At 43.3% G+C, this 26,534-nt stretch overlaps 1 protein-coding gene across 1 annotated transcript; it reads right to left on the reverse strand.

Annotated features, from left to right (window-relative positions):
• Positions 1 to 24,621, reverse strand: LOC119910383 (carnitine O-acetyltransferase-like). The gene is made up of 14 exons (XM_038728982.1): positions 24,496 to 24,621; positions 21,928 to 22,200; positions 21,146 to 21,264; positions 18,908 to 18,961; positions 18,489 to 18,654; positions 18,007 to 18,181; positions 15,754 to 15,932; positions 14,642 to 14,742; positions 11,854 to 11,979; positions 5,532 to 5,654; positions 3,865 to 4,000; positions 3,153 to 3,215; positions 2,182 to 2,319; positions 1 to 1,437 (listed from the first exon to the last, which is right to left on the reverse strand). Exons 1-14 carry the CDS (start codon positions 24,520 to 24,522, stop codon positions 1,213 to 1,215), a joined length of 1,905 nt encoding a protein of 634 aa, XP_038584910.1. The 5' UTR covers positions 24,523 to 24,621; the 3' UTR covers positions 1 to 1,212.
• Between the last annotated feature and the right edge of the window lie 1,913 nt (positions 24,622 to 26,534).

A 26,534-nucleotide genomic window follows, 5' to 3' on the forward strand; every position in this document is an offset into this window, starting at 1 on the left:
TGCAGTTCAAACCAAAGATTTATTTTTAAACAAAGCTTACACTGGGAACACTGCAGCAAATGTCCAAACAAAGGTATCTCCAAACAGAAACACAATCCACTGGGTAAATCCAAAAACATGGAGAACAGGGCACAGCTGAAAACTCAACATTCGACAAGGACATAACAAAGACAGAACAAGCAAACATTTAAACACTAGGTAACTAGCAGGGCGGGATCAAGACCAGGTGGAGGCAATCAGACGCAGACATACAGGCAGGCAGAGTGATCACAGGGGGAGCAGACAGAGGACTGTTTCACAAAACCAAGATAGCGGATTAAGCCGGGTTTTTCCAGATATCTTGGCTGAATTAAGGCTTGACTCGGTTTCGCGAAAGCAGTAGCACATAAGTTAACATGGCGATTTATTCTGTGCAGCTAGCCTGCTCCAGACCAGGCTAACAGCCAGGCTTAGTTATTCCTGGTGCCTTATCTGTTCATTCAGCGGTCATGCTGATCAGAAACCGTTTTGCATATTTTTCATTAGCCTGCATTAAAATAGCAGTTTGTGGTTATTAGGTTTCATAATTGGAGAAGACACGTGCACCATATTTTGCACACAATGAGCATCAGTAGGTTTACGTGGAATGAAAGCACATGTATGTACATCATATAATTAATATATATACACACATGTACATACACACATATATATACACACGTATATCTATATATCTCTATACACACACATATGTATATCTATCTATCTATCTATATCTCTCTCTATCTATCTATGTTTACCTACACGTGCTCTCCTCATGCACTCACTCTGTATAAAAATATAGTTTTGGGTAGTGGCTTATTGGGGAGGCCTGAAAATGGGTGGAGGGATTTTTTCAGTTGCATAATTTAGTTTCGCTAGTTGCTAGTTTCACCAATGTTGCTTACACCAGCTTTAATTCATCCTCAGCACTCCACCAGGCTTGTACCTTAGCACGAAGACTAGAAACAGTTCCACCCATCAGCATCTCTGAAGCTCCCTATGTAACGCATTATTTTGTTTAATAACAATTTGTAGCTTTATGGGGAGCTACGTGCTGGACTAACTCTTCCTTTTGTTTTCTTGTCTTGTACTAAGACATGAGAGTGGTATGATCTTCTCATCAAACTATCAGCAAAAAAAAGGATCAAATCTCCCAAAATATTGAACTACTGCTTTAAGTCTGGATTAAATTCACTGTTTGGCTCTTGGTGTTTGTTCCAGCAGGGTCTTCATGTCCAACAGAGCATCCTCCATGGCTTGGATTAGATGTACTGCATTGGTTTCTTTGCAGGTGTTGGAAGCTTCAAAAGTGGACACCATGAGTTCAATGTGATCGTTCTTAATACTGTAGTACACCAGGTATCTACCAGGTTGTTCAGGGCCAATACATGCCAGACCGTCAAACTTTGAAATTACCTTGTGAACAGGGACAGAAGTGAGAAAGCAGTTGTTAGTTATTGTTGAAGCACTTTAAGAAGGTAAGCAAACTTTATTTGTATGCCGCTTTTCCACAGAGTCACAAAGTGTTTTGCAACAACACAGAACTAAAACACAGAAAGAAAAATTGAAGATAAAAGATAAAATTACCATCCAACCACTGAGATCTCTAATATGTGCTTCTATGAGATGAAGTTAATCTTCTTTTGAGGCCAAGCATGCATTTTCAACAGTGTATGGCTGTCACCACGACAAACATCTTGTTATGACCATAGATTGTTTAAAAGAATCCAAGGAAGGTTAAAATCAAGGGCAACCGGACTTGGTTGATGATACTTAAAAACGTTTTGTCCCTTGTCTAAGACATGTCTTCAGTTCCTAACTATGACCTGGATGAGAACCTTCACAGACATCCTGTATAAAATAAATGGACGTAGTCAAGGTGACGTCACACGTTGGTTTGTGGACTACCATTTTGAAGTATCAAGTTTCAGACGCGGAGGTTACCGCTTGGTTATAATGTGGAAAGTCTGTCACAAAACTAAACCAGCTTTACTCATATGCATATAGCCTGGACATTTTAACAGTTTCTTTGTTGGGAAACTGGTTGAATGAAGGTAGCGGTCTCTATTATATTTATCCAATTAACCACTTTTTAGTGTAAAGTACTGGTTTAGGCTATCTTATGTTGCAGTATAGTGTAATTTCAACCCTGACCCTTACCTGAGAGGTAAAGTGTCTGAAGTCAGAGGCTTTGGAATAGGAAGTATCTGTGAAGAGATCAGGCATGGAGATGTTTTCCTCAACAGCCTGCATCTTAAGACCGAAGAGGTGTCCGTATATGTCCTGTCCACTGAATGCCTGTTTGGTTCATAGTGAAATCAGAGTGTTTGTAAATGTTTAAGAATTAAATTATTGACAATAACAAACACACACAACATATTTTAAAAGGAGCGTTGTCGCTTTCAGTGGCCACTAGCAGGGCGGTTTTCAGATTGCAACCTGGTGTGTGCTCATACATGTGCTCAGATTCATGAGCGAGCATGATTGGACACACAGAGACCGAAACACTGGGAGACAGCTTTACACAACATGCTGGAAGCTCACGGAAACTCCCACTGCACCGTATTGGATGATTATGACACGGTTAGTGAGCTGGACTGAATATTATAATCGACCTTGTCGCTATACTTTATACCAATTAGACCGCAATAAGTAACGTTAGTATAGTGAATTGGTCTTCCACTGTGGTGTTGTCCTGCAGCGTTATGTTGCATTATTGTATATTATGTGTGTCACGTGCGAAACAGCGACTGAGAAGGTCGAGTGATGTGTACCTGAGTATCAGTAAAACCATGATAAAATGAAATTGAACACAACGAAACAGTGTAAAATTCATACTAATAGCTGGCTGCCCCTGTCTTACATCAATATAGGCTAGAATAAACAAATCTCTCCACATTTGTTTTGTAAAGCTACATCATTTCTTGCAGGTTAAAATCAACACTTTGCCATAAAACCGTTGGTACACAGGACAGTAATATGGATCACATTAGCTGGTGAAGTTATAAGATTTTGCACCGGATGACGTTAGCAACTTGTTGGTGTTGGCAAGCAAGCTAATGTTATCCAATTTGAGCCAACTAAAGCACAAAATCAGTAAAGTATTGAGTGGTGCTGTAAATGATACTCACCATGTTGGTGTTCCATTTGTGTGCTTTGATAGCTTTCTCCAATAAATCAACTTTCTCTGAGTTCTGTGCAAAACAGGAAGAATACAAAGAAGATCCAAAATAATCCATGAAAACTACACCATCACCTGTGCCAAATACTGAGCTGAGAAAAAATTAATATACCAATAATGATAATACATGATTTATAAAGCACTTTCAAAGGTACACATTACATACTGTAAATTAAAAATATTAAATAAAAATAGATTAAAATATATAACTGGATTTTTCTCACATTAAAAGCAGTTCTGAAACTGAGTTTTGATTAGTGATTTGATTACTGCAGTGACTTTGAGGAGGGCTGTTTCTGTGCTGTGCAATGGTTTGATTACAATGGTTATTGTCAAACAAGTCATTGATGATGAGGTGGGCTAATGAGGTGGGAGGCGACAAGACCTATTATTTCTGAATCAAAGCTGAGACTGAATAAAGGCTGACAAGTGGTCATATGAGAGAGAGGAGTTTTTTGAGGATGGGATGACAGCAGCCAGTTTGAGGGTTCTGGGGAGTGAACCACAGGTGGAAGGCAAGGAGCTACTACTCTAAAGACAGGTATAGGAAGGTAATGGAAACCTGATTTAAAATTGTCCAAAATATTCCCATAGAAGAGATCCACTTTGAGTAGCCAGCTCATTACATCAGAGTTGCAGTAGAAGTTTCTTGTTCATCAGACCTGTTTTTTGGGGTCGTCAAAGGCCTTGACAAAGGTAGCTGATGCACCCGAGGTTGAATTCATAAAAGCAAGACGGCCGAGTCTGAACGTACGCAGGGAGACAGGTTCCATTATTGGACAGCACCGCTGGTACATCCTGACAAAAGAAAGGGGAGGAATATTTTCAATAAACTCTCCCAACATAGTTGTGTGGCTTTCGACATACCAACAGTTGAAGGTTTTTCAGTCAGAATTTAGAGACAGCACTGGTTCAAATTACAGATGACCTTTTAATTGGATCAGACTAAGGACTTGTCTCTGTACTTGTTATATAGTGCGGCATTCATCACTGTTGATCATTACATCCTATTACAAAAACTGGAACATTTAATCTTGTCAGGATTGCCGAGCACAGAGACAGATGACCTTAGAGGTGGGCCCAAATGCAGACGCTAGTCAGAGCTGAATCCAGTTTGTATGATTTATTCAGCAGAACAGAAAACTCAGGCTTACATGTAAATGGCAGGCAGAAGTCCAAACCAAGGTTGTCCAAAAATGACAACACAATCCAAAACGGGTGTAAAAAAAAAAAAAGAATAGAAAAGTGGCACAGAAAAACACAGACAAGCTTGAACACTTGACATACTATAAGGTAACAGGTAATGAGGACAGATACAGACAAGCCATTGAGCTCAACCAAGAACACAGAGACAGATGATATTAAAATAAAACAGGAAGTAAAGCACCCAACAACACACAAGGATGGATTTTACAAGGTAAAACAGAAAACACGGGATGCATGCATTATCCAGACAGAACCTAACTGAGAACACAGAACTAAAACTCAGACAGGGAGTGAAACAACCACTAACAAACATAGGGCTACATGTAGAGCATGAATGAGAATTAAAAACAGGAAAAACAGAATATCAAAACCATAACAGGCATAAACCAGACAAAAATCAGAACACCATGACAGAACCCTAACAAAACTGCATTAAATGAACTACTAAGCTGTGAAAGTCCTGTTTAACAGATAACATGTACAAACTGAGATTTAACAAGAAATCTATGCATGCCAAAGTTAGTCATGGAGTTCTACAAGGTTCTGTGCTTGGATTCATATTCATCGTAAATATGCTTCCATTTGGTAATATTATGAGGAAACACTCCATAAATTTTATGTAGATAACAGAGTGTTTTATCCACTGTTCTATTGTCACCCCTGTATACCCCTCATATAGTACTTATGTCTACTCCTGCTGTATTGATAGTAAAAACAAATAAGATAACTTAAAACTAAAATTGAATTGACATAGAGACCTGAAACTTGTTAACTAGTCAGAAATATACTGTAGCTCAGCACAGTGCGCAGTGAGTGTAATGTTTTACTAACTATCCCGTGATTTAGCTGATAGCATTTGTTTTTTCCATTACTCCAGTTTCCGGCTGAGAAAATGTACTGCTGATGACCACAACAATATTCTGTCTCCTCATCACTAATGCCCTGATTTTAGACACAACCTGAAAGCTTTTGAAAACCTGGTACATTTCAATGGATACAGTAATCTACGTTAGTTTTAAAACATGTTTTACATGAAACCTTTGCAGCTCTCCGATCACCTGTTTATAATGTAATGAGTAAGATGTTTACATACAAAACTCCACATGACTTTTCAACAACTCACCTGTAGTAAGCCAGCTGTAATGCCATCTGTACAAAAGCATCAGGGCTCATCTTGTCTGCATATAGGACATTTTTCCCAAAGTGGTCAAATACCATATTCCGCACTTCCAGGTTTCGGGCAATTCTGTGGGGTGGGGATGGGAGAAATCTGACCATCAGTCTTTTCTTGAGTAGAGTGACAGTATATTTTTTCCCTACTGATTACTAAAGATAAGTAGAAATTTATTCTTTGTATAATTTATTATGAACATGCGTTACTATTACACACCTTCTGCATTATTAGTGTTCTCTATACAATATTGATTTTCTGGCTACATACTTAGGACAGGAAGCTTCTGTACAGCAACATGGAACAACAACTTCCTATAACTCACTGATGTTATTCATAATGTTAGCTTGCTAAAGATGGCAGAGTTGGTAGTAGAGCCTTCAACTGGTGTTTAGAGATATAGACAGTAGCATGAGTGCTGTATGGAAATAATTAAAGATAATCTATGTTGAAAAGTTAAGTTGTAGAATCAACAAATTGTAAGTCTGCAAGTCACTCGTGCTGTGGTACTGCAGAATCTCCCCACTACCTTGTGTTCTTTTGTTCCCCCCTTCCCTGTGTAGTTTCTGTCTGTCCTCCCTGTCTGTGTTTGTCTGGGCGTGGCTACACTCTCTGGCTCCAGCAGCACACCTGGTCCTCATTCCACTAATCAAGCTCCTGCAGTATTTCAACCCCAGTCCTCCTCACATTCTTCTCCAGATCGTCAGTTAACCACATGTGGTACATGCGTCAAGGCCAACCATCTACTCCAGTAAGAGTCCTTGTAATTTCTGTGTCTCCCTGGATTAACCTGTTTTTCTCTGTGTCCAGGATCACACTACCTCCGGGAACTCTGCTGAACGCCACACCCTGCTCTGCTCACATCTTGCCTGGACAAACTCCCCTCCTCAGTGTTCTCCATTCTGCCCTGTTGGAACCTACCACCCAGTCTTCCGTTGCACTTTTCAATAAAACCCTTTGTTACCCCTTCGAACTGTTCCGAGTCTGCCTTTGAGTCCTTAAGTTCTTGTATTATGACAACTTGCTGGTCAATAGCATATTGTTTTCTTTTTCTCATTTTTGTGTTACCAAACACATTTTTTGATCCCAAGAGAAAGCATTCTTTAGTTTTATACCTGTAGAAGGAGGAACGGTCTCCACCGTCCTTGCATCAAGAAAAGGATAACCTCTGACACCCCATGCTCTTGACCCCTCTTAGCTGACTACGCGGTTTCCTCTCGCTGCAGCCGAAGAATCAGCTGCACAAGACTCCATATTTTTGTCCTGAAACTGTGTCCCTTGCTGCCTCAGGTAATGTGGATAAGCCCAACAGCTTTTGCTGTGGCTCCTCTGGGCCCTTTGTGTCACGGTTCGGAGTGGGTGAGGCAGGTTGGAGAACCCAAACGCAGGACGCAAGGCAGGAAGAGGTATAGTACAAAGGGGTTTTAATGAATGAACCAAAAGCGAGCACACTTACAGGTGAGTGGCTGAATACAGAGTCCAAAAACTCAGGTAGTCCAAACAGAGGGAGACACGACAAACAACAGGAGACCTCACAGCAACTCCAGGAGACAGCATACAATGACCCGACAAAGACAAGACAGAAACACCAGGTATATACACACACACACACACACACACACACACGGGGACTAACGAGCAGGGCGGGAGCAACACAGGTGAAGGACATGAGATTAACGAGGCAGGCAGAGAGAGAGACAGTGAATAGAGAGACTGACATGCAGGCAGAGTGACAACCGGGGGAACAGACGGAACACAGGTTACTGAACACAAAACAGACCAGAGTGAACACTTAACATAAGGTACAGGACTGGGAACAAGGACAAAGAACTAAAATGCAGGCACAAGAGTTAAGGCAGTGACTAAGAAACAATATAACAAGTAGACTACCAAACCAATATCAAAACAACACAGGACTACGAGCTAGAACACCAGACAAGACATAAACACTAAGGACAAGGAAACAAGAAGAACAGGAAAACAGAAGGACACCAGAAACAAATGGCAAAAACTACAACTCATGACAGTACCCCCCTCTCAAGGAACGGATCCCAGACGCTCCTTCAAAGCAAGAAACAAAATGTCCATGCAGCCCCCGGGGGGGCGGAGGGAGGACTGGAGGAGGGCCAGAAAAAACAAAAAACCCACTGTCCAAGGAGCAGACAGAAGGGGACCAGAGTACAGGGGGGAGGTCAAACAGACAGGGCAAGGCAGTTCAGGAGGCTGACCGAGGCGGCCAGAGGGGAACAAAAGTTCAGGGGGTCGTCCTGGAGGATAACCCAATGGACCAGGTGGGCAACAGAGTTCAGGGAGTCGTCCCGGAGGGTGACCCATGAGGCCGGGCAAATCAGAGGGAGAACAGAGTTCAGGAGGACGACCCAACAGGCCGGGCAGAACAGGGAGGCAACAACGTTCAGGAGGTCGCCTGGGAGGACGACCCAACTGGGCGGGAGGACCAGAGGGTCCACAGAGTTCAGGTGGCCGTCCCGGAGTACGGCCCTGGAGGCCGGACTGTTCAGGGGGACGGCAGGAAGGCCAACAAAGAGGCCGGAAACCCACTGGAGGCCGACGGGAAGACCTCTCCGGAGGTCGGCACCCAAAGCTCTGGTGCTCTGGAGCTGCAGCTAGGCTGAGGACCATGGACGGGACACGAGGAGCTCGAGTCGGTCTGAACACCGACTGAGCAGCTGGGCTGAGGACCATGGACCGGACACGAGGAGCTGGAGTGGGTCTGACCACCGACTGGACAGCTGGGCTGGGGACCATGGACCGGACACGAGGAGCTGGAGTGGGTCTGACCACCGACTGGACAGCTGGGCTGGGGACCATGGACCGGACACGAGGTGCTGGAGTCGGTCTGACCACCGACTGGACAGCTGGGCTGGGGACCATGGACCAGACACGAGGAGCTGGAGTCGGTCGGCCACCAACGGAGCTGGTGCCGGTCGGACCACCAACGAAGCTGGTGCCGGTCGGACCACCGACGAGGGACCAGGAGTCGGCTGGGCCACCGGCGAAACAGGTGCCGGTCGGACCAACGACGAGGGACCAGGAGTCGGCTGGGCCACCGGCGAAGCAGGTGCCGGTCGGACCACCGACGAGGAACCAGGAGTCGGCTGGGCCACCGGCGAAGCAGGTGCCGGTCGGACCAACGACAAGGGAACAGGAGTCGGCTGGGCCACCGGCGAAGCAGGTGCCGGTCGGACCACCGACGAGGGAACAGGAGTCGGCTGGGCCACCAACGAAGCTGGTGTTGGTCGGACCACCGACGGAGCACGAGGAACGGGAGTCGGCTGGGCCACCGGCGAAGCAGGTGCCGGTCGGACCACCGACGAGGGAACAGGAGTCGGCTGCCACCGGCGAAGCAGGTGCCGGTCGGACCACCGACGGAGCACGAGGAACAGGAGTCGGCTGGGCCACCAACGAAGCTGGTGTTGGTCGGACGACCGACGAGGGAACAGGAGTCGGCTGGGCCACCAACGGAGCTGGTGTCGGTCGGACCTCTGATGAGGGACCAGCAACAGGTGTCGGTGGGACCACCGAGTGGAACCTGGGAGCAGGAGTAGGCCAGGGGTCGGGCAGGCGGCTAGCAGCACTTGCAGGCCAGAAAACAGGCTGGGGGCTGGAGTTCACAAAACTCTTGTGAACTCCATGGACCGGACACGAGGTGCTGGAGTCGGTCTGACCACCGACTGAGCACTAGGAACAGGAATCGGCTGGACCACCAACGGAGATGGTGTTGGTGGGACCACCGACGAGACAGCTGGGCTGAGGACCATGGACCGGACACGAGGAGCTGGAGACGGTCTGACCACCGACTGGACAGCAGGGCTGGGGACCATGGACCAGACACGAGGAGCTGGAGTCGGTCTGACCACCGACTGGACAGCTGGGCTGGGGACCATGGACCAGACACGAGGAGCTGGAGTCGGTCTGACCACCGACTGGACAGCTGGGCTGGGGACCATGGACCAGACACGAGGAGCTGGAGTCGGTCTGACCACCGACTGGACAGCTGGGCTGGGGACCATGGACCAGACACGAGGTGCTGGAGTCGGTCGGGCCACCAACGGAGCTGGTGCCGGTCGGACCACCAACGAAGCTGGTGCCGGTCGGACCACCGGCGAAGCAGGTGCCGGTCGGACCACCGACGAGGGAACAGGAGTCGGCTGGGCCACCGGCGAAGCAGGTGCCGGTCGGACCACCGACGAGGGACCAGGAGTCGGCTGGGCCACCGGCGAAGCAGGTGCCGGTCGGACCAACGACGAGGGACCAGGAGTCGGCTGGGCCACCGGCGAAGCAGGTGCCGGTCGGACCAACGACGAGGGACCAGGAGTCGGCTGGGCCACCGGCGAAGCAGGTGCCGGTCGGACCACCGACGAGGGGCCAGGAGTCGGCTGGGCCACCGGCGAAGCAGGTGCCGGTCGGACCACCGACGAGGGAACAGGAGTCGACTGGGCCACCAACGAAGCTGGTGTTGGTCGGACCACCGACGGAGCACGAGGAACGGGAGTCGGCTGGGCCACCAACGAAGCTGGTGTTGGTCGGACCACCGACGAGGGAACAGGAGTCGGCTGGGCCACCAACGGAGCTGGTGTCGGTCGGACCTCTGATGAGGGACCAGCAACAGGTGTCGGTGGGACCACCGAGTGGAACCTGGGAGCAGGAGTAGGCCAGGGGTCGGGCAGGCGGCTAGCAGCACTTGCAGGCCAGAAAACAGGCTGGGGGCTAGCAGCGCTAGCGGGCCAGGACAGGCTGGGGGCTGGAGTTCACAAAACTCTTGGCCCACCTTGGCAGTCGACGTCGCAGCCATGGCCTTGTGGCTACCTCCCAGTGAGCCTTAACGAGGGCAGCTTGCCGGGATTTGCGGCTTGACGCGAACTGCCAGATTGTCCATAGTTCGGCCAAAACGTCCAAGAACCTCTCCCTCTCCATTTTTGTGTCTGCTGGGTCCATATTTGGTCGGGTCATTCTGTCACGGTTCGGTGTGGGTGAGGCAGGTTGGAGGACCCAAACACAGGACGCAAGGCAGGAAGAGGTATAGTACAAAGGGGTTTTAATGAATGAACCAAAAGCGAGCACACTTACAGGTGAGTGGCTGAATACAGAGTCCAAAAACTCAGGTAGTCCAAACAGAGGGAGACACGACAAACAACAGGAGACCTCACAGCAACTCCAGGAGACAGCATACAATGACCCGACAAAGACAAGACAGAAACACCAGGTATATATACACACACACACACACACACGGGGACTAACGAGCAGGGCGGGAGCAACACAGGTGAAGGACATGAGATTAACGAGGCAGGCAGAGAGAGAGACAGTGAATAGAGAGACTGACATGCAGGCAGAGTGACAACCGGGGGAACAGACGGAACACAGGTTACTGAACACAAAACAGACCAGAGTGAACACTTAACATAAGGTACAGGACTGGGAACAAGGACAAAGAACTAAAATGCAGGCACAAGAGTTAAGGCAGTGACTAAGAAACAATATAACAAGTAGACTACCAAACCAATATCAAAACAACACAGGACTACGAGCTAGAACACCAGACAAGACATAAACACTAAGGACAAGGAAACAAGAAGAACAGGAAAACAGAAGGACACCAGAAACAAATGGCAAAAACTACAACTCATGACACTTTGATATTTATTATTAGGAAGAAGATATTTGCGTTGACACCCAGGTGGGTATGGACTGCCCTAAGCCTGGTGATTTTTCTGTTGAGACTCTACTCCTACAGGCTGCTCTGGTTGCTACCAATTTTCTCCTCCAAAAGCCTTTGCACGGGGCCAGCACCCTAGGAGGCAGGCGGAAGGCCTAAAATTTTGTGACAAAGTGTTGCCTAACCTTTGCGCTGTTGACTAGCGCTCTACCCATGGAGCATTACAGTTGACCGTCACCCAAGTAAGAAGTGCTGCAAATTGGATGGGTTGGTGGCAAAGGCTTATCAATCTGCAGGCATAGACTCTAGACTGAAGAACACTGAACACAGTGAGTGTTTCTTCAACCTGCCAAGTACCTTCAAAAACTGCAAGTGTGCCTAGAAGATCTGATGCTGTCTTGATGCAAAGGGGACACGGTACTTGGTGTAAATAAAAAGGTGGCAGGTCTCATCACATTTGAAGCCCATAATCTGTAGTCTGTGCATTTTAAGTATGAAAATGTTGCTGCTGCATATAGCTGTCAGCACAGCACCAAATAAAAATGAGTTATTCTGATAACTGTCTATGTAACCATCCTAACTAAAAGGTACTCTCACATGTCCATGTTATGCTTGGCCTCCTCAATGTCCTTCTTGACCTCAGGTGTGATGTTGAAGTGTAGTTTCTGGGGCATGGGCAAAGGCATCACAAGAGGTGGCATCATCTGTGGCTTTTCCCGGTTTCTACACACAAGAGAAAATACATTATACATAGGATGGAACAAAATGGAATCATCTCGCAAGCTGACACAAATATAAAATGTGTTGTAGGATGAACAGAGTGTACCCAAACGCAGCACTTAAGGTTAACTGACTTTATTAAGGAACAAAAGGGTTAAGGGACTGGAGTTGAGGGAGAGGTGGACGCCGGGTAAACGCAGGCACGGGGAACCGAGGAGACATGGACCAGGAGTTGGAGATGGAGTTGATTGCTGGCAGGTGTGGCAGGCAGAGGAGGTGGCTGACGAGGTGCAGGTGCGGGTCGTTGGTTGGGCTCAGGAGCGGAGGGAGAGAGAGAGAGAGAGGGAGAGGGAGCACACACGGGGGAGGAGACACAGGGAGGCAGGCAGAGTACAGAGAAAACCAGGGAAAAAACAGAATAACCGACAAAAAAGGAGAAAAAACCAGGACACTCACCGTCAGCCGGGCTGCCATCACAACAATATATATGAAATAATAATCCCTCTCTCACCCCTTGTGGGGTGGTATGTGTCATCCCCAAGCTCGGGTCCTCTACCAGAGGCCTGAGTGTGGGGAACTCCGGTGAGAATTACTAATCTTGTCTATTAAACAGGAGAGGCATCATTGGTTTTATTTTTGTTGGCCAACATTTTAATTGAACTTCAAACTGAGTATTATTTGTTTGCTTACTGGGATATAGCACTTTGTAACTTGTTTTTGAAAAGTGCTCTACAGGAGATTTGAACTGAGATAAGGACTCTGTAATTGGTGGTTGAACTGTAGGTTTTCTATTGAGCGCTTACTGTATAACAAACTGTGGTGAACTGATAGTAATAATTCATGCATCACCTAATTTCATCATAACACAGGCCTGACCCACAAGAAAAAACATTGTATGTTTAATCTACCTAATATTGTGTTGGTCATACTATACACCGATTTATTGCTTGTCCATTTTGAATATCACAGAAGGTAAAGAGCTAAATAATTAATTGCATATTAAATCACAATATATAATCATTTAAGGTTTTGCATCGTTTTCACTGGTCTAACAGCAAAACTCGTCAAGAGTACACCTGTGCCGATCCCATGTGCGACCGATGCGGGCAAGTACCAGTCACCCTTTCAAATATGTTTTGGTCTTGTCCAAAATTAAGTAATCTCTGTCAATTAATATTGAAGGCCATTCAGACGTCTAGGAAGTAAACGAGAACCTTCTGTTATTACGGTGATACACTATAGTCAACAAGCAAAAAAGAAGATAGACTCTCATACACATTAAATAGAAAGAAAATCTTCCCCCAACATTCAAGTTATGGATTGGAGATCTTGCTCATCATTTGACATTAGAGAAAATCTGCTATTCAACTACAGTATGTGTTCAGAAATTTTATTCAATGTGGCAACCATTTTCGACTTATTTAGAATAAAGTGCATACTTATTTGTAATTCCTTTGTTTTTTCGTGTTTTTTTTATTTATATTTTATAAATTAAAGCATACTCTGCTTTATTGTCTATTTTCCTGAAATGGGACCATAATTAACTAAATAAACATCATGCTGTATTGGAGAAGACTCGAAACTAACGATTAAGACCATAAACTCATTACGAAAATGTTTACTGAGGTAAGAAATCAGGTGAGAAGTAGGGTCATTTAACCATTATATCAATGAAACAGGACTTCTTTTTTGCACCCAGGAGTCGCCCCGTGCTGGCTGTTAAAAAGAATGCAGGTTTAAGTTACTTCCGCATTGGCTTCAGTCATGAGAGCCCGAGGTTGCCACTTGGTCCCATTCTATTCTTTATTTATCTTCCTCTGAGTAATATCATCTGCAAATACAATTTACAATTCCACTGTTACATCGATGACACACAGCTCTGTCTCATAATTAAACCCAGTGACCAGTCTTAACATTGCAACCCATCACAAATGCCTTGCTGAAATAAATCACTGGATCCCACAAAACCAACTGAATCATAGAAAATCTAATGTCACTGTACTCTAATGTCATTGTCCCCCAGCTCACAGAACTCAAATCATGGCAAACTAGGGGAACTAACAACTTATGCTAAGCCCTTAGCCATGAAATATAGGCGTTGTCTTTGACCAGGATTTGTGTTTTGAACCCCAACGTAAAGAAAGTTGTTCAGTTATGTTTTTATCATTTAAGAAATATAGCCACGGTCAAGTCTTTTATTCCAGCTACATCCAAAACTCGGCTGACAAAATCAGTCACGGACAAAGATATTAACATGGATGACTACAATGTTTATCGAGCTAATAGACCACAGAAAGGTGGCGGTGTTGCTATTTATGTGAAATCAAAATTTCATATCAGGGTAGTTTTGTCTGAATCAATCTAACTAAACATGAATGTTAATAATGCAGGTTTTAAACTTGTGACGTTAAGGATGCACATGATGCATGTGGTTGAGTAACACTGAATGTTAACATTAACTCTGTTTACAGCAAAACTGCAGATGGAATATTTCAATAGCACTGTACTGAAGTGTGATTATACCAAGATAAGAATTCTTCAACCTGTCCATGCTACTATCCACATAGTGGTTGGTTTAGTGTAAACTTCATTGCTAGACTTTCAATCATGTGATAACAACAATGCATCAAAACACTTACACCTGCAGAAACTCTGGTCTACTTACTTGTTTTGTAAAACATGTTCACCCAACACCATTTGGGTTACACCATCAGCACAGGCATGAGAGTAGTTTATACCACATATCCCGTCTTCTCCAATAATTAACTGAAAATAGATAAGACACACAAACCAAACATTTGCATTACATCCCAACTCCTCATGATTCGGTTCATTCCTGTATGTGTGACTATTTTGCTGTTATACTGATGGGTGACTGCTAGTCGGAGCTACTTAGCAGAGTTTCAGGAGTGGGACCTTACATCAATCATGTCACTCCTGGCTTTTCCATATACCCACAGAACCCATTTCCTCTTCTTCGCTCTCACATTCTGCACTAGTGAAGTATCCTTCAATAAGCTAATGAGGAGCTTAAGCAGGAGGGAACAAGTTGAGAAAAGCTCATATTATCCCACCAACCAGTAACCGAAAGGAAAGATGCTGTGACTGTGCATCCACTGAGTGACTGGCTGTTAAACCTCTGCTCTGAAAACTGACCAGGTAAACTGAATTCACCTGATCTGCTTTTGAGTTCACACATTCGGGTTCAGAACTTTTACTCCTCCATCCTCGGACTCTGGGGTTGTTTCTGTTGGGAGGTGCATAACTTTAGAGAGAACTTCAGTCTACGGTTTTCACCCATTTGGTGAAGATTTGGAGACTGTGTTATTTATTGACTGTTGCTAGAGAAGCTTTGGAGTTTTTCTCAGTCGTGACAGGTTTAAACACTGTCAGCCCACACCTTGGCACAGTGTTTTAGATGATATTTTAGGGAGAAGTGTTCTAATTTTTCTCAGCAGCTGATTGCTGGTTTTATCAGTTCTCATTACTTAATCATGATTTACCAGCTGATACAACAGTCCAACCATGTTTTTATTGCACTGAATGCATTTTTAGACTAATGCAGTTATGTGTCGCAGTGTGTGTGTGTGTCCTGGATGGCATTAAGAGAGAGAAAGAAAACATTTCTTCTGACTGTTGTTAGCTTCTTGCTTATTGTCATACCGGCAGTGAGATTTTCTGATTAGTATTATTGGTCCCTAGTACTTATGCTTGGGGAGAAAATGTGTTTTGCATCACAGCTGATCAATGCGTAATTTGCTATATGTGTTATATCACCTGCAGCCCCTTGTCAAACCAACGGTTTCCACTGTTCCACTGGCTTCCTCCTCCAGTCAGCATCCAGGGAATAACACTGCAGCGACACATCTCATCAGACACCGGGGGCATCGCTTTGTCCAAACACACTGTGACGATGCTACTTTGGATAGCAGACAGTGATTCTTTGTTGGTTTTATCTGAACACATCAAGGACATGCACACAGAGTAAACATCATGTTATTATGTAGTCAGACTGCAACAGTTATTATTAAATATTATCACATTATCTATCTAGACTTGCTTTATCTTCACGTTAGTTACACATCGTTTTAATTTATTTATTTTATTTAAAAGTGACAAGTGCTTTTCAGCTATGTAAATATAGTCCCCGGCAGATTGTCACAATATACAACAACACAATTAAACAATAAATAAAACATACAATACAACACAGCAACATATACATATAGCAACAGAGTCCATAAGTGATGACCTTTTTGATGTGTCTTGAGCGATCGTTTGAGATGAGTTTTGAATGTGGGATAAGTGGGGTATGATTATAGCAGCCATTAACTTGTTTCAGATTTCAGGTCCCTTAACTGACAATACAGTACAATACAATGGAGGTATTGTGCTCATTTTCAGGTTCAAAATCCTTTTTAGGGGTTGTAGCAGAACAGGTTTACATGGTTTCATTTTCAAAAAACAACATTTGTTTTTCATACTGCACATTGCTTCAGCGCCTCTTTTCACCCTGTGTTGAAGGCTTCGTTTTAGCTATGGAGTGATACATCTTGTCTCTAAATGATCTGAGTTGGGAGTTGCACATACACAATTTCTAGTTAAGGACTACTAGCCAATCAGAAGCAGAGAAGGGCGGGTCAGCGAGAAGCCAGTAAACAGCTTTGATTCAGGTGTAGGCTACATGTTGCCAACCATCTTTGCAACGTGGACTCGACTTTTCACTTCGCAAACCTATTGCATGCACAAAAAAGGTATATAACTCAATTAGGGTGACCAGACGTCCCAAAAAATCCGGGACAGTCCCGAATTGCGAGCAGTTGTCCCGACTCCTTTCCGGTTTGTCCCGAAAATTAGAGCTAACATGAGTTTTGATTATAGCCTAATTAAAAATATACTGATCGTTGAATAGTTCTCTTGCTCCAGCAGGGGTTGCAGGTTATCTGTACATTGTGTCAACAGCGTTGTTATAGCCACAAAGTAACACTCGTTGTACTATTTTGCCCATTTTGTTTTGTTGTGGTTAGTGGAATTTACAGTCGTGAGGACAGGGAAAGTGTAGCTTCAGGCAGCCATGGCAAGGCGGAGAGATCTGACACTCATATTGCGCACACAGATTGCACTGATTACCTGAATAAAATAAATATAAAAATTAGGTAAAAGATCATGATTTACCTACATATCCACAGTTGTATTTTTCCTAATAATAGACAGGTGACTTCATAAATTAAAGTGATTAATTTAAGCATTGTATTTTGATTTTCAGGTATGTTAATGTTCATTGACACTCATTTTTCAGTGAAACGAGGATCATGCCATTTTGGCGATATGGAGGTGCTCCTCATATCGCCAGTGGAGGAACACCTGCGAAAGAGACGGAGCCCCAGCTTCATTGTTGTTGTGCCGAGTTGTCCACACCTCGTGGGACGTTCAGATAATTTATCACCGTTGATGGACCGCACAAAGAATATTTTATTGTTTAAAAAAAGCCGGCTACTTGAAATAGACCCTCGAGGAACTGCGATGTGCAGGCAGTTGTCGGCAGCATGGCATGCATGCAAAACCGGTGAATGGCGGAGAGAAAGAGAGAGAGAGAGAAAAAGGTCAACAATAAGCCCCAGTTTAGCTTCGGCTCGCAATCGCCGCGCACAAAAACACATGATTCGACTATCAGTCGACTATAGGCAGAACTTGGCGATTCTGATTCGACTATGTAAATCCTTAGTCGGGGGCAGCCCTACATTTTATTAAATAATTTGGAATCTAGCAGAGCTTTTACTTTGACAGTTACTTGTACTTCTACTTGAGTACGGATATTTTGTACTCCACAGCCATCACCAGAGTCAAGTGTGAGTTAGTCCACTGTTCCACTTGGCCACAACTCTTACTACTCAGCTTAGGAGTGGCTTGGGAAAGTAGTAATAGTATGTATATTAAGGGGACCGTAAGGACAGTGTAGGCGACTGGTGGCGGCCAGCTGGTTTTAGGTGACTGGGTTCCTTAGTTGTATTAAATCAGAGTTGTGCTCACCCTTCATTAGGCTGATGTAGGTTTTGCTCCAGATGTCACGATGCTGAGAGGTGAGGATGCCGACAGGCTCCATGTCGGTCTGTATTGAGGCGTTGCAGATCCTCTCCAGCTGAACACAGAGCTGATCGACTGTCAGCGGAGTTCCGTCACTGTTGTACACATCCAGCACAAAGAACTGAATCCAAGGGGAGGAAACGCATGAAAGTAAGACTGGATTACCAACTGAACAAAGTCCCGGTGCCAAAAAGACTCAGGAACCCCAAGGCCTCAGGTTGTCAGTGTGTAAATTACTTTGTGGTAATTTGATTACTGTGACCCCTGGTTAGCAAACTGTCCTTCAACTACTTTCAATAAGACTCAGTATGAGCCTCTCTGTGTCTTTGCATAAAATAAAATTTGCCATCACGCAATAAAAGTTTTTTTGTTTTTAAAAAGCTCAGACACAAATGTTTGACTTGGACCAGGGATGTGGTGCTGCTCACCTGATTGTTGTGTACTACAGTGATGTGTTTGGGGGGGTTGGAGCTCCTGCCATAGAACACCAATGAATCCTCCTTCAGACCAGGGATACGGCAGGATGATATCATCTGCTCATACTGCTTCATACACAGTGGCTTCCCTTTCATGTATTCAACTGGTAGAGCATCACTGCAAAACATACATTAAATACTTACTCAGCCGATAAATATTTACAAATGTGCTTATTGATTATTATTGTTGATGTTTGTAAGTGAAAATAACAAATACATTGATTAGCTTTAGCTGATATCACAGTCGATTTTCTGCAGCACAGTAATCATATATTACTGTATTGTATGAAACAATAAATCACAACACTGAAATTAATAATAGTCAGGATGATGAATTCGTACTTGTCTGGGAAAATGAGCTCAGTACTCACTTGATAATCATTGTTTTTAGTTCCAAAAAACCCACTATGTATTTGGCAGCACACCTAAACAGAGAAAACATTTTTATAAATTTAAATGTTAAAGAGGAAGAAGAGAGCAAAATAGTTTGTGCTTTCGTAATGATTAATCCTTTTTGAATTCCTTTATAATTTAGCTGAAGTTTAGCTAAGGCAAAATCTCATGGCTTTACAACCTAATGTACTGTGTGTATGTTTGTGTGTGTGTGTGTGTGTGTGTGTGTGTGTGTGTGTGTGTGTGTGTGTGTGTGCATGGTAAATGTAATATAATCAAGTCATTATTCTGTTGCTTGGCTGTGTGAAGCTGGAGGTTATCTTTACTCATTTGGCATCTTGCTTGTGAAACAAAAAGTAAAAGTATTTAAGTAACATTTATTTTAATTATGCCTGCAGCCCAATGCCACAGTTTAGTGTGAAGATTTATGTGAAGTATTATGTATTCCAATAACACCAAAAGAATTGAAACGATTTATTGTGTGAAAAGTAAACAAATTATTAATGAAACTGTCATTTATTCTAAATATATACTTGAAACTAGTAGCATAGAAAACATGCAAATTTTGCTGTCGCTGCTCCTGTGATAAACCTAGTGAATACTAAAGAAGTGGTCTCTGTGTAAACTGATTATTTTGTAGAAAAGTAAAAATGTTGTTGAGTTAATATATTATGCCCACCAAAATGTCTGTGGACGTCCCTGTGCACACATCAACAAGCTGAGGCAATACTACCAGCCATGTCTTCCTTCCCTTTTTGTGTCAAGGGTGAGAGGTTGTGCATTGGTCAATGCACACCTCCATAAGCCTGACTAGTTACGGCGGTTTTAGCCCTGAGATGCCAGGAGCCATTTCTGCCAACAGCACAGTTTTTGTTGAATTCATTTGTGGAACATCATGGAAAGGATCCCTACGAGTTTTAAACAAAGATGTTGTTTCAAAAATGTCTCACCCAAGGACAGTTCTCACTCTAAAAACTTGTGGCGAGTTGTTGCAAGAACACTGGTAAATACAATCACCGGCCACTTTATTAGACCCCCTTTTGCTTTCAGAACTGCCTTAATTCTTTGTGGCATACTTTCAACAAGGTGTTGGAAACATTCCTCAGAGACTTTGGTCCATTTTGACATGATACCATCACACAGTTGCTGCAGATTTGTCTGCAGACACATCCATGATGCGAATCTCCCATTCCACCACATCCCAAAGGTGTTCTAATGGATTGAGATCTGGTAACTGTGGTGGCCATTAAAGTCCAGTGAACTCATTGTCATGTTCAAGAAACCAGTTTGAGATGATTTTAGCTTTGTGACATGGTGCTCGAAGTAGCCATCAGAAGACGGGTACACTGTGGTCATAAAGGGATGGACATGGTCAGCAACAACACTCAGGTAGGCTGTCATGCTGAAACAATGCTCAGTTGGTACAAAGGGCCCAAAGTGTGCCAAGAAAATATCCCCCACACCATTACGCCACCACCACCAGCCTGAACCGTTGATACAAGGCAGGATGGATCCATGCTTTCAGGTTGTTAAGGCCAAATTCTGACCATCTGAGACTCACCAGACCAGGCAACGATTTTCCAATCTTCTATTCCAATTTTGGGGGGCCTGTGTGAATTGTAGCCTCAGTTTCCTGTTCTTAGCTGAGTGGTGTGGTCTTCTGCTGCTGTAGCCCACCTGCTTCAAGGTTCGTTGTGTTGTGTGTTCAGAGAGGATATTCTGCATACCTTGGTTGTAACGAGTGGTTATTTGAGTTACTGTTGCTTTCTTGTCATCTCGAACCAGTCTGCCCATTCTCCTCTGACATCTGACATTAACAAAGCATTTTCATCCACACAACTGCTGCTCACTGGATATTTTCTCTTTTTCGGGCCATTCTCTGTAAACCCTAGAGATGGTTGCGCGTGAAAATCCCAGTAGATCAGCAGTTTCTGAAATACTTAGACCAACCCATCTGGCACCAACAACCATGCCACGTTCAAAGTCGCTTAAATCCCTTTTCTTCCCCATTTTGATGCTTGGTGTGAACTTCAGCAAGTTGTCTTGATCACGTAAACATGCCTAAATGCATTGAGTTACTGCCATGTGGTTGGCTGATTAGCTATTTGTGTTAACAAGCAATTGAACAGTTGTACCTATGAAAGTGGCCGTGAGTGTAAAGACAGTACGTGTGTGTATGTGTGTGTGTGTGTGTGTGTGTGTGTGTGTGTGTTTACCTTATTTGTTCCTGTTTATCTATGAATTCCATTCGGGGATAGACCAACGCAGTGTTTGACTGAACCACCAAAGAATGCCGTTTGTTGAGAAATTCATACTTTAAATAATCCTCTGTTACCTGCAAACAGTTACAAACAATTAATGACAGACATAGAAAGGATAGAAGGGATTAAGTCCCTTTAGTTTGTAAAGAATCTGTTTGATGGTGCTGTTACCTGCCTTAGGGACACATGGACGTCTGGGTATTTGCACCCTTCATGGATTAGAGTTAAGGGGAAAAGGGCACTTTTTAAAAGTATTTTTATTCAAACTAGGAATTAATCATATCCCAACATTCTGCAACTGTGATTTTCTACCTTTTGATAAGATATTTATATGATCCGTTTGACTGCATATCTCAGTATAATGCAACATCAGATGTACCTACACCATCTCCACCTCTGAGCTGCAGCGCCAGTCACTATAGCCCCACCCTCCTGGTTGCTGGGCCTTGCTTAGGGCAATAAGGTTTAAGAATATAACTGCAGTCGTTTTTTAAATTCATTGTTAACATTTAGTCAAGATAATTATGAAATCGTTGCAATCCCACCAAAACTGGGTCTATGAGCTCTTCCTCGCTGGCAGGATGTTCTAAAGGTCTGTCCCAGGTGCTGAGTGTGTTATAAACTGATGATTTACTGAATGCATTTATATGAAAACAGAATGTGTCACTCCCAGGAACATATTAGCACCTTTTTCCAGAAAATGTGTCTACAGCTGTTGGTGTAGATCTTGAGCTCACCCAGTTCTCAGTGTTGCGTGCTCTCCTCTCCAGGCCTCTCTGTAGTCTCTCTCCGACCCCTCCTGCTTTCTGAAAGTCTTTCACCAGCTCTTTTGTGCGCTTCAGCTCGTCCTCCTCCACGATGGGCTCCAGCATGCTGAGGTAGAGCTCACAGGTCTGATGCAGAGGGGGGACAGGCTGACTGGGCAGTCCCTTCTGCTGGGTCAGGTTTCTGGCAGCAACCAGAGTTGCTGATACAGGTTTAACCAAGTGACAGGGCTTCACCATCCCCACCTGAGCGATACATGAATGTGCTCAACTACATGGATGTATTTTATGCATTAATAACTAGTTACAGCTGTTTTATCTTGACCAGATGCCAAAGGCTTATACTTATATATTTACTTATATAAATCCATCAATGTAATCATTGTAATCAAAACAAAAGGTTCCTTTATCTTTGCCAAGCCAGCTAAAATGCAGACATTTTGTCAAATGACCGTGTACTCTGAAAGTGTGAGTTACCCACTATGTAATATAGTCCAATTGCTAAAATTTTATAATTAGGCAGCAGAATAGTATTGATGTAAGCCATGGCACACACTATACTTTAAACCAAACATTTATTCGACGACACAGTGGACTGGCCGAGATTAGGCTTTACTCTCTGACCAGCCTCTGTCATACTTAGGCTATGGTTGATTGCATGGTTTATAGTTGTTGCCTGTATCTCATTTGAGATTTCTCTGTGTCTTTGCCTTTCTCTTTCTTGTCCTCTGTGCCCCCTCTATCTCTTCCTCACACCTCACCAGTCTCTTGTGGTTATAATGTGGTTAACCTGTTTTTTACTTACAGAGCACAACCATGTAATGTGCAATGCAACTAATGACAGGTTATTAACTACTGCTAGTAAACACACCCCAGAGCTCAAACCAGTGTAACGTTAACTAAATAAAACTGTAACGTTACATGATCAACAATAAACCTGTATCCTGTTTTTTACTTACATAGCACAACCATGTAGCCTAATGCGTGTACAACTAATAGTAGCTTAGAAACTACTGCTCAAAACTAAGTCTCAAACTTGAGTCCCGATCTCTGACATACCTAATGCCCCTTCCTCTTGCCCCTTTCTGTCTCCTATATACTACATATTCCACAGCTGTAACACTGAGTCTTACCCCTGCTGTATAAATTTGTTTGAGAACTGACTGGTTATGAGTTTCGCCTGTAAGCTAAATTAGACAGCAGTTGCGTTTGGTTGTTCTAAATTGTGAGGAAATTAAATAGTTCCCCATCGAGCCTCAAGTTCAATAGCAAAGAAATGCAAAGTATTTTGATCTGCAAGGTTATTCGGTGCATTTTGTGCCAAAGCAATCATAAATTACTATAGTCGTGAACAATTGATCTAATGTTCATGTGAATATTCAGATAGTTTGACAAAGTCAAACAACACTAATCTCAACGATCTTACCTTCTACTTGCTTCTATTATTTTAGGAATTCATTAATACTGACTTTATCAGTTTGCAGGTTTACAAACTTACATTTAACTTGTACTACATAATATAATACACTGTATGTTTTCATCCTGTACTTCCTGTACTGTAACTGTATCATTTACAGTGTTTTGAAGTTTGAATCAAAAGCTTCTCAGGGACAACTGTTCTGTTTACACATCATTCACTCTGATGTTGTAGATACACTTGTTATGCACATGAAATGTCCTTTAAATGTCCTTTAAGTCATGTGATGAATGTGCCAAAGCGACTGAGAAGTACTATTATTAATGGGCTTTAACTGCACCATGCCGTCAGAATGTAGACTCAGCTACACAGTCAATGTCATTCCAGCCTGTTGCATCTCTTTTGTGAAACTTCTCTTTATCCCGAAAGCAAAGGAGTCAATGTGGAAACTGAGCTTGCAGTCATGCAGGTCTTATCAAGACAACAAAGTCACAAATAACTATGGCATCTCTTTGATTGCTTTAGTAAAGACAAGAGACTGAACACACACACAATCACACACTTTGTGGTCTGAAGATAAGATTTGCCAGATGCTCATCATTAAACGATGGAGTCACTCCCAAAAAGGAAATGAACTGCTATATTCGCTATCTAACCAATAAGTAATTCAGCTAACCCTTGTTAACAGATGTTGTTTTGATGTTTAACATACTGTTTATTTTTGTATGACATGAAATGAGCAAGTTATTAATTCACAGAATTAAGTTTTGTGTACCATTTAACAACACTACCATTTTTGACAGAAGGCTCTGTGACCATCACTATTGTGAATGAAAGGGTGCTCAAAATATACATCTACTATGTATATGTTGACTGTGTGAAGTGTGTAAAAACCTAAACACAACCAAAGTTACACAACGCAGTCACACAAAGACAAAGCCTTTTGAGCAAGTTAGAGAATTTTGCAAGTAATCCACTGTATAGTGCTGTTTGTAAGATCTGTTTCAAGAAATGCACTTACTATTTTGAAAGTGTAATGAATGATATGACAAATGTATCAAAGCAACTGAGAAAAACTCAGGACAGTGTAAACAGGTAGAATTAACTAAAGGTTTGTTACTTACCAGAGCTCTGCTGCAAATTCTCAACATTGTGTTTTCAAGGAAATTCCTATATTTTGTTTTAGGAATACAGATTGCAATACTTCTGCTATGTGAGAGGAGTTGGTAACCACTGCTCTCCTGCCTGTCAGATACTGTGACGTGTGCTCAGGCAGGTAACAGCTTTTAGGACCCAATAGCAGACTTGACAAGGCAGGATGAGTTTTCATAATTTATTAATGAAAGAAAAAAAGTACTGTTCTACACACATATGGAGTGTGGCAAAGTGCAATCCAAAGTAAGCATCCAACCGGACAACAAGTGACAATCCACCGGCAACAAAAGCAATAATATTAATTAATATTAATAACAAACAGGAGTGAAATGTGAATCCACAATACATACAAAAGAACATATAGGTAGAGTTCTGGGCAGAGGTGCTGAGCAGACGAAAGACGACTTGGACAAAAGATCAAAAACAATCTGAAAGGGACTGAATAGAAATGAGGATAATATATAACATTATGACCACTGACAGGTGAAGTGAATAACACTGATTTAACAGTTGCAATGGCACCTATCAGTGGGTGGGAAATATAAGGCAGCAAGTGAACATTTTGTGCTCAAAGTTGATGTGTTAGAAGCAGGAAAAATGGATAAGGGTAAGGACTGGAGAAACTTTGACAAGGGCCAAATTGGGATGACTGGACAACTGGGTCAGAGCATCTCTAAAACTGCAGCTTATGTGGGGTGTTCCCAGTCTGTACCCATCAAAAGTGGTCCGAGTAAGGAAAAGCGGTGAAACCACGACAGCGTCACAGGCCACCAGGGCTCACTGATAAATGTGTGGAGCAAAGTCTGGCCTGTGTGGTCTAATCTAACGGTCTGATACCTGGGGAACACATGGCACCAGGATGTAATATGAGACAAATGCAAGCCGGCAGAGGCAGTGTGATGCTTTGGGCAATGTTCTGCTGGGAAACCTCGGGTCCTGTCATTCATATGGATGTTACTTTTACATGTACCACCTCCATAAGCAGTGCCCTGCCACAAAGCAAACATTGTTCAGGAATGGCTTAAAGAACACAACAACGTATTCAAGGTGTTGACTTTGCCTCCAAATTCCCCAGATCTTAATCCAATCGAGCATCTGTGGTATGTGCTGGACAAACAGATCCAATCTAAAAAAAAATCCAAAATAAAACAGCAAACTGACTTGTTTAAAATCAAACCAGACCCTGACTTTCAGCTTTGGCTGGCAAAGTTGGAAACATTGCTTGAGCAATGCAGGTTGGGTGATTTACCCATCCTCTCTAATTTTATTTTATGACAAATACAATTAATATAATAGTCTATTTTAATGTATAATAGTACTTTGGTATTTTAGAAATAAATGTAAGCCTGTCCCCTAAATGGGTGTTACCTGAATGAAAAGTGCAGATATTCATTTTGTTGGTCTTCTGTGTTTGTAGATATGTCACTGAGATCCTGGGTGGATCATAAACATGTGTCTTGCTCTGTGGGGCTTCCTGCACTCTGTCACTTCTTGTTTACCATAGAGGTCTCAGATGTTGACCCTGCCTATGTAGTGCACTATAATGCTGCATTCATAGAAGACCTCAAGAAATGAAAGGAGAACACAAATCTGTCATGGTAGCAACAGCTCAAGGACCTCAGTTGCTGGCCCAGAGAAGAGAGGGAAGAGGTGTGTCAAAAGCTTCGTGAGATGCTGAAGGACAGTGAACCTGCATCATAGCCCTCCAGAGAGTAAATGCAACCAAAACCACAAAAAACAAGATAGCTCTTACTAATGGGTCAAAGTCAGAGCTTGATGATGATGCACTGTCCACACACAAAACTTTAGACAGGTATAGGGCAGAGTCCAGCTTAGAGACATATCCATTACAGTGGTTGTCTGCCCACATATTGAACAAAGGTACTTGGCAACACCTGCCTCAACAGTGGCATGAGAGAGACTATTTTGTTTGGCAGGTCACACTACGCAGAAGAACAGGTCAGCTCTGTCAACAAATGTCAAGTTAAGCTGCCTGAGCAATTGATTA

Source organism: Micropterus salmoides, unplaced genomic scaffold (genome assembly GCF_014851395.1).
Source record: "Micropterus salmoides isolate LMB-PRFRI ecotype aquatic unplaced genomic scaffold, ASM1485139v1 Ms_hic_scaffold_19, whole genome shotgun sequence".
Lineage (NCBI taxonomy): Eukaryota > Metazoa > Chordata > Actinopteri > Centrarchiformes > Centrarchidae > Micropterus > Micropterus salmoides.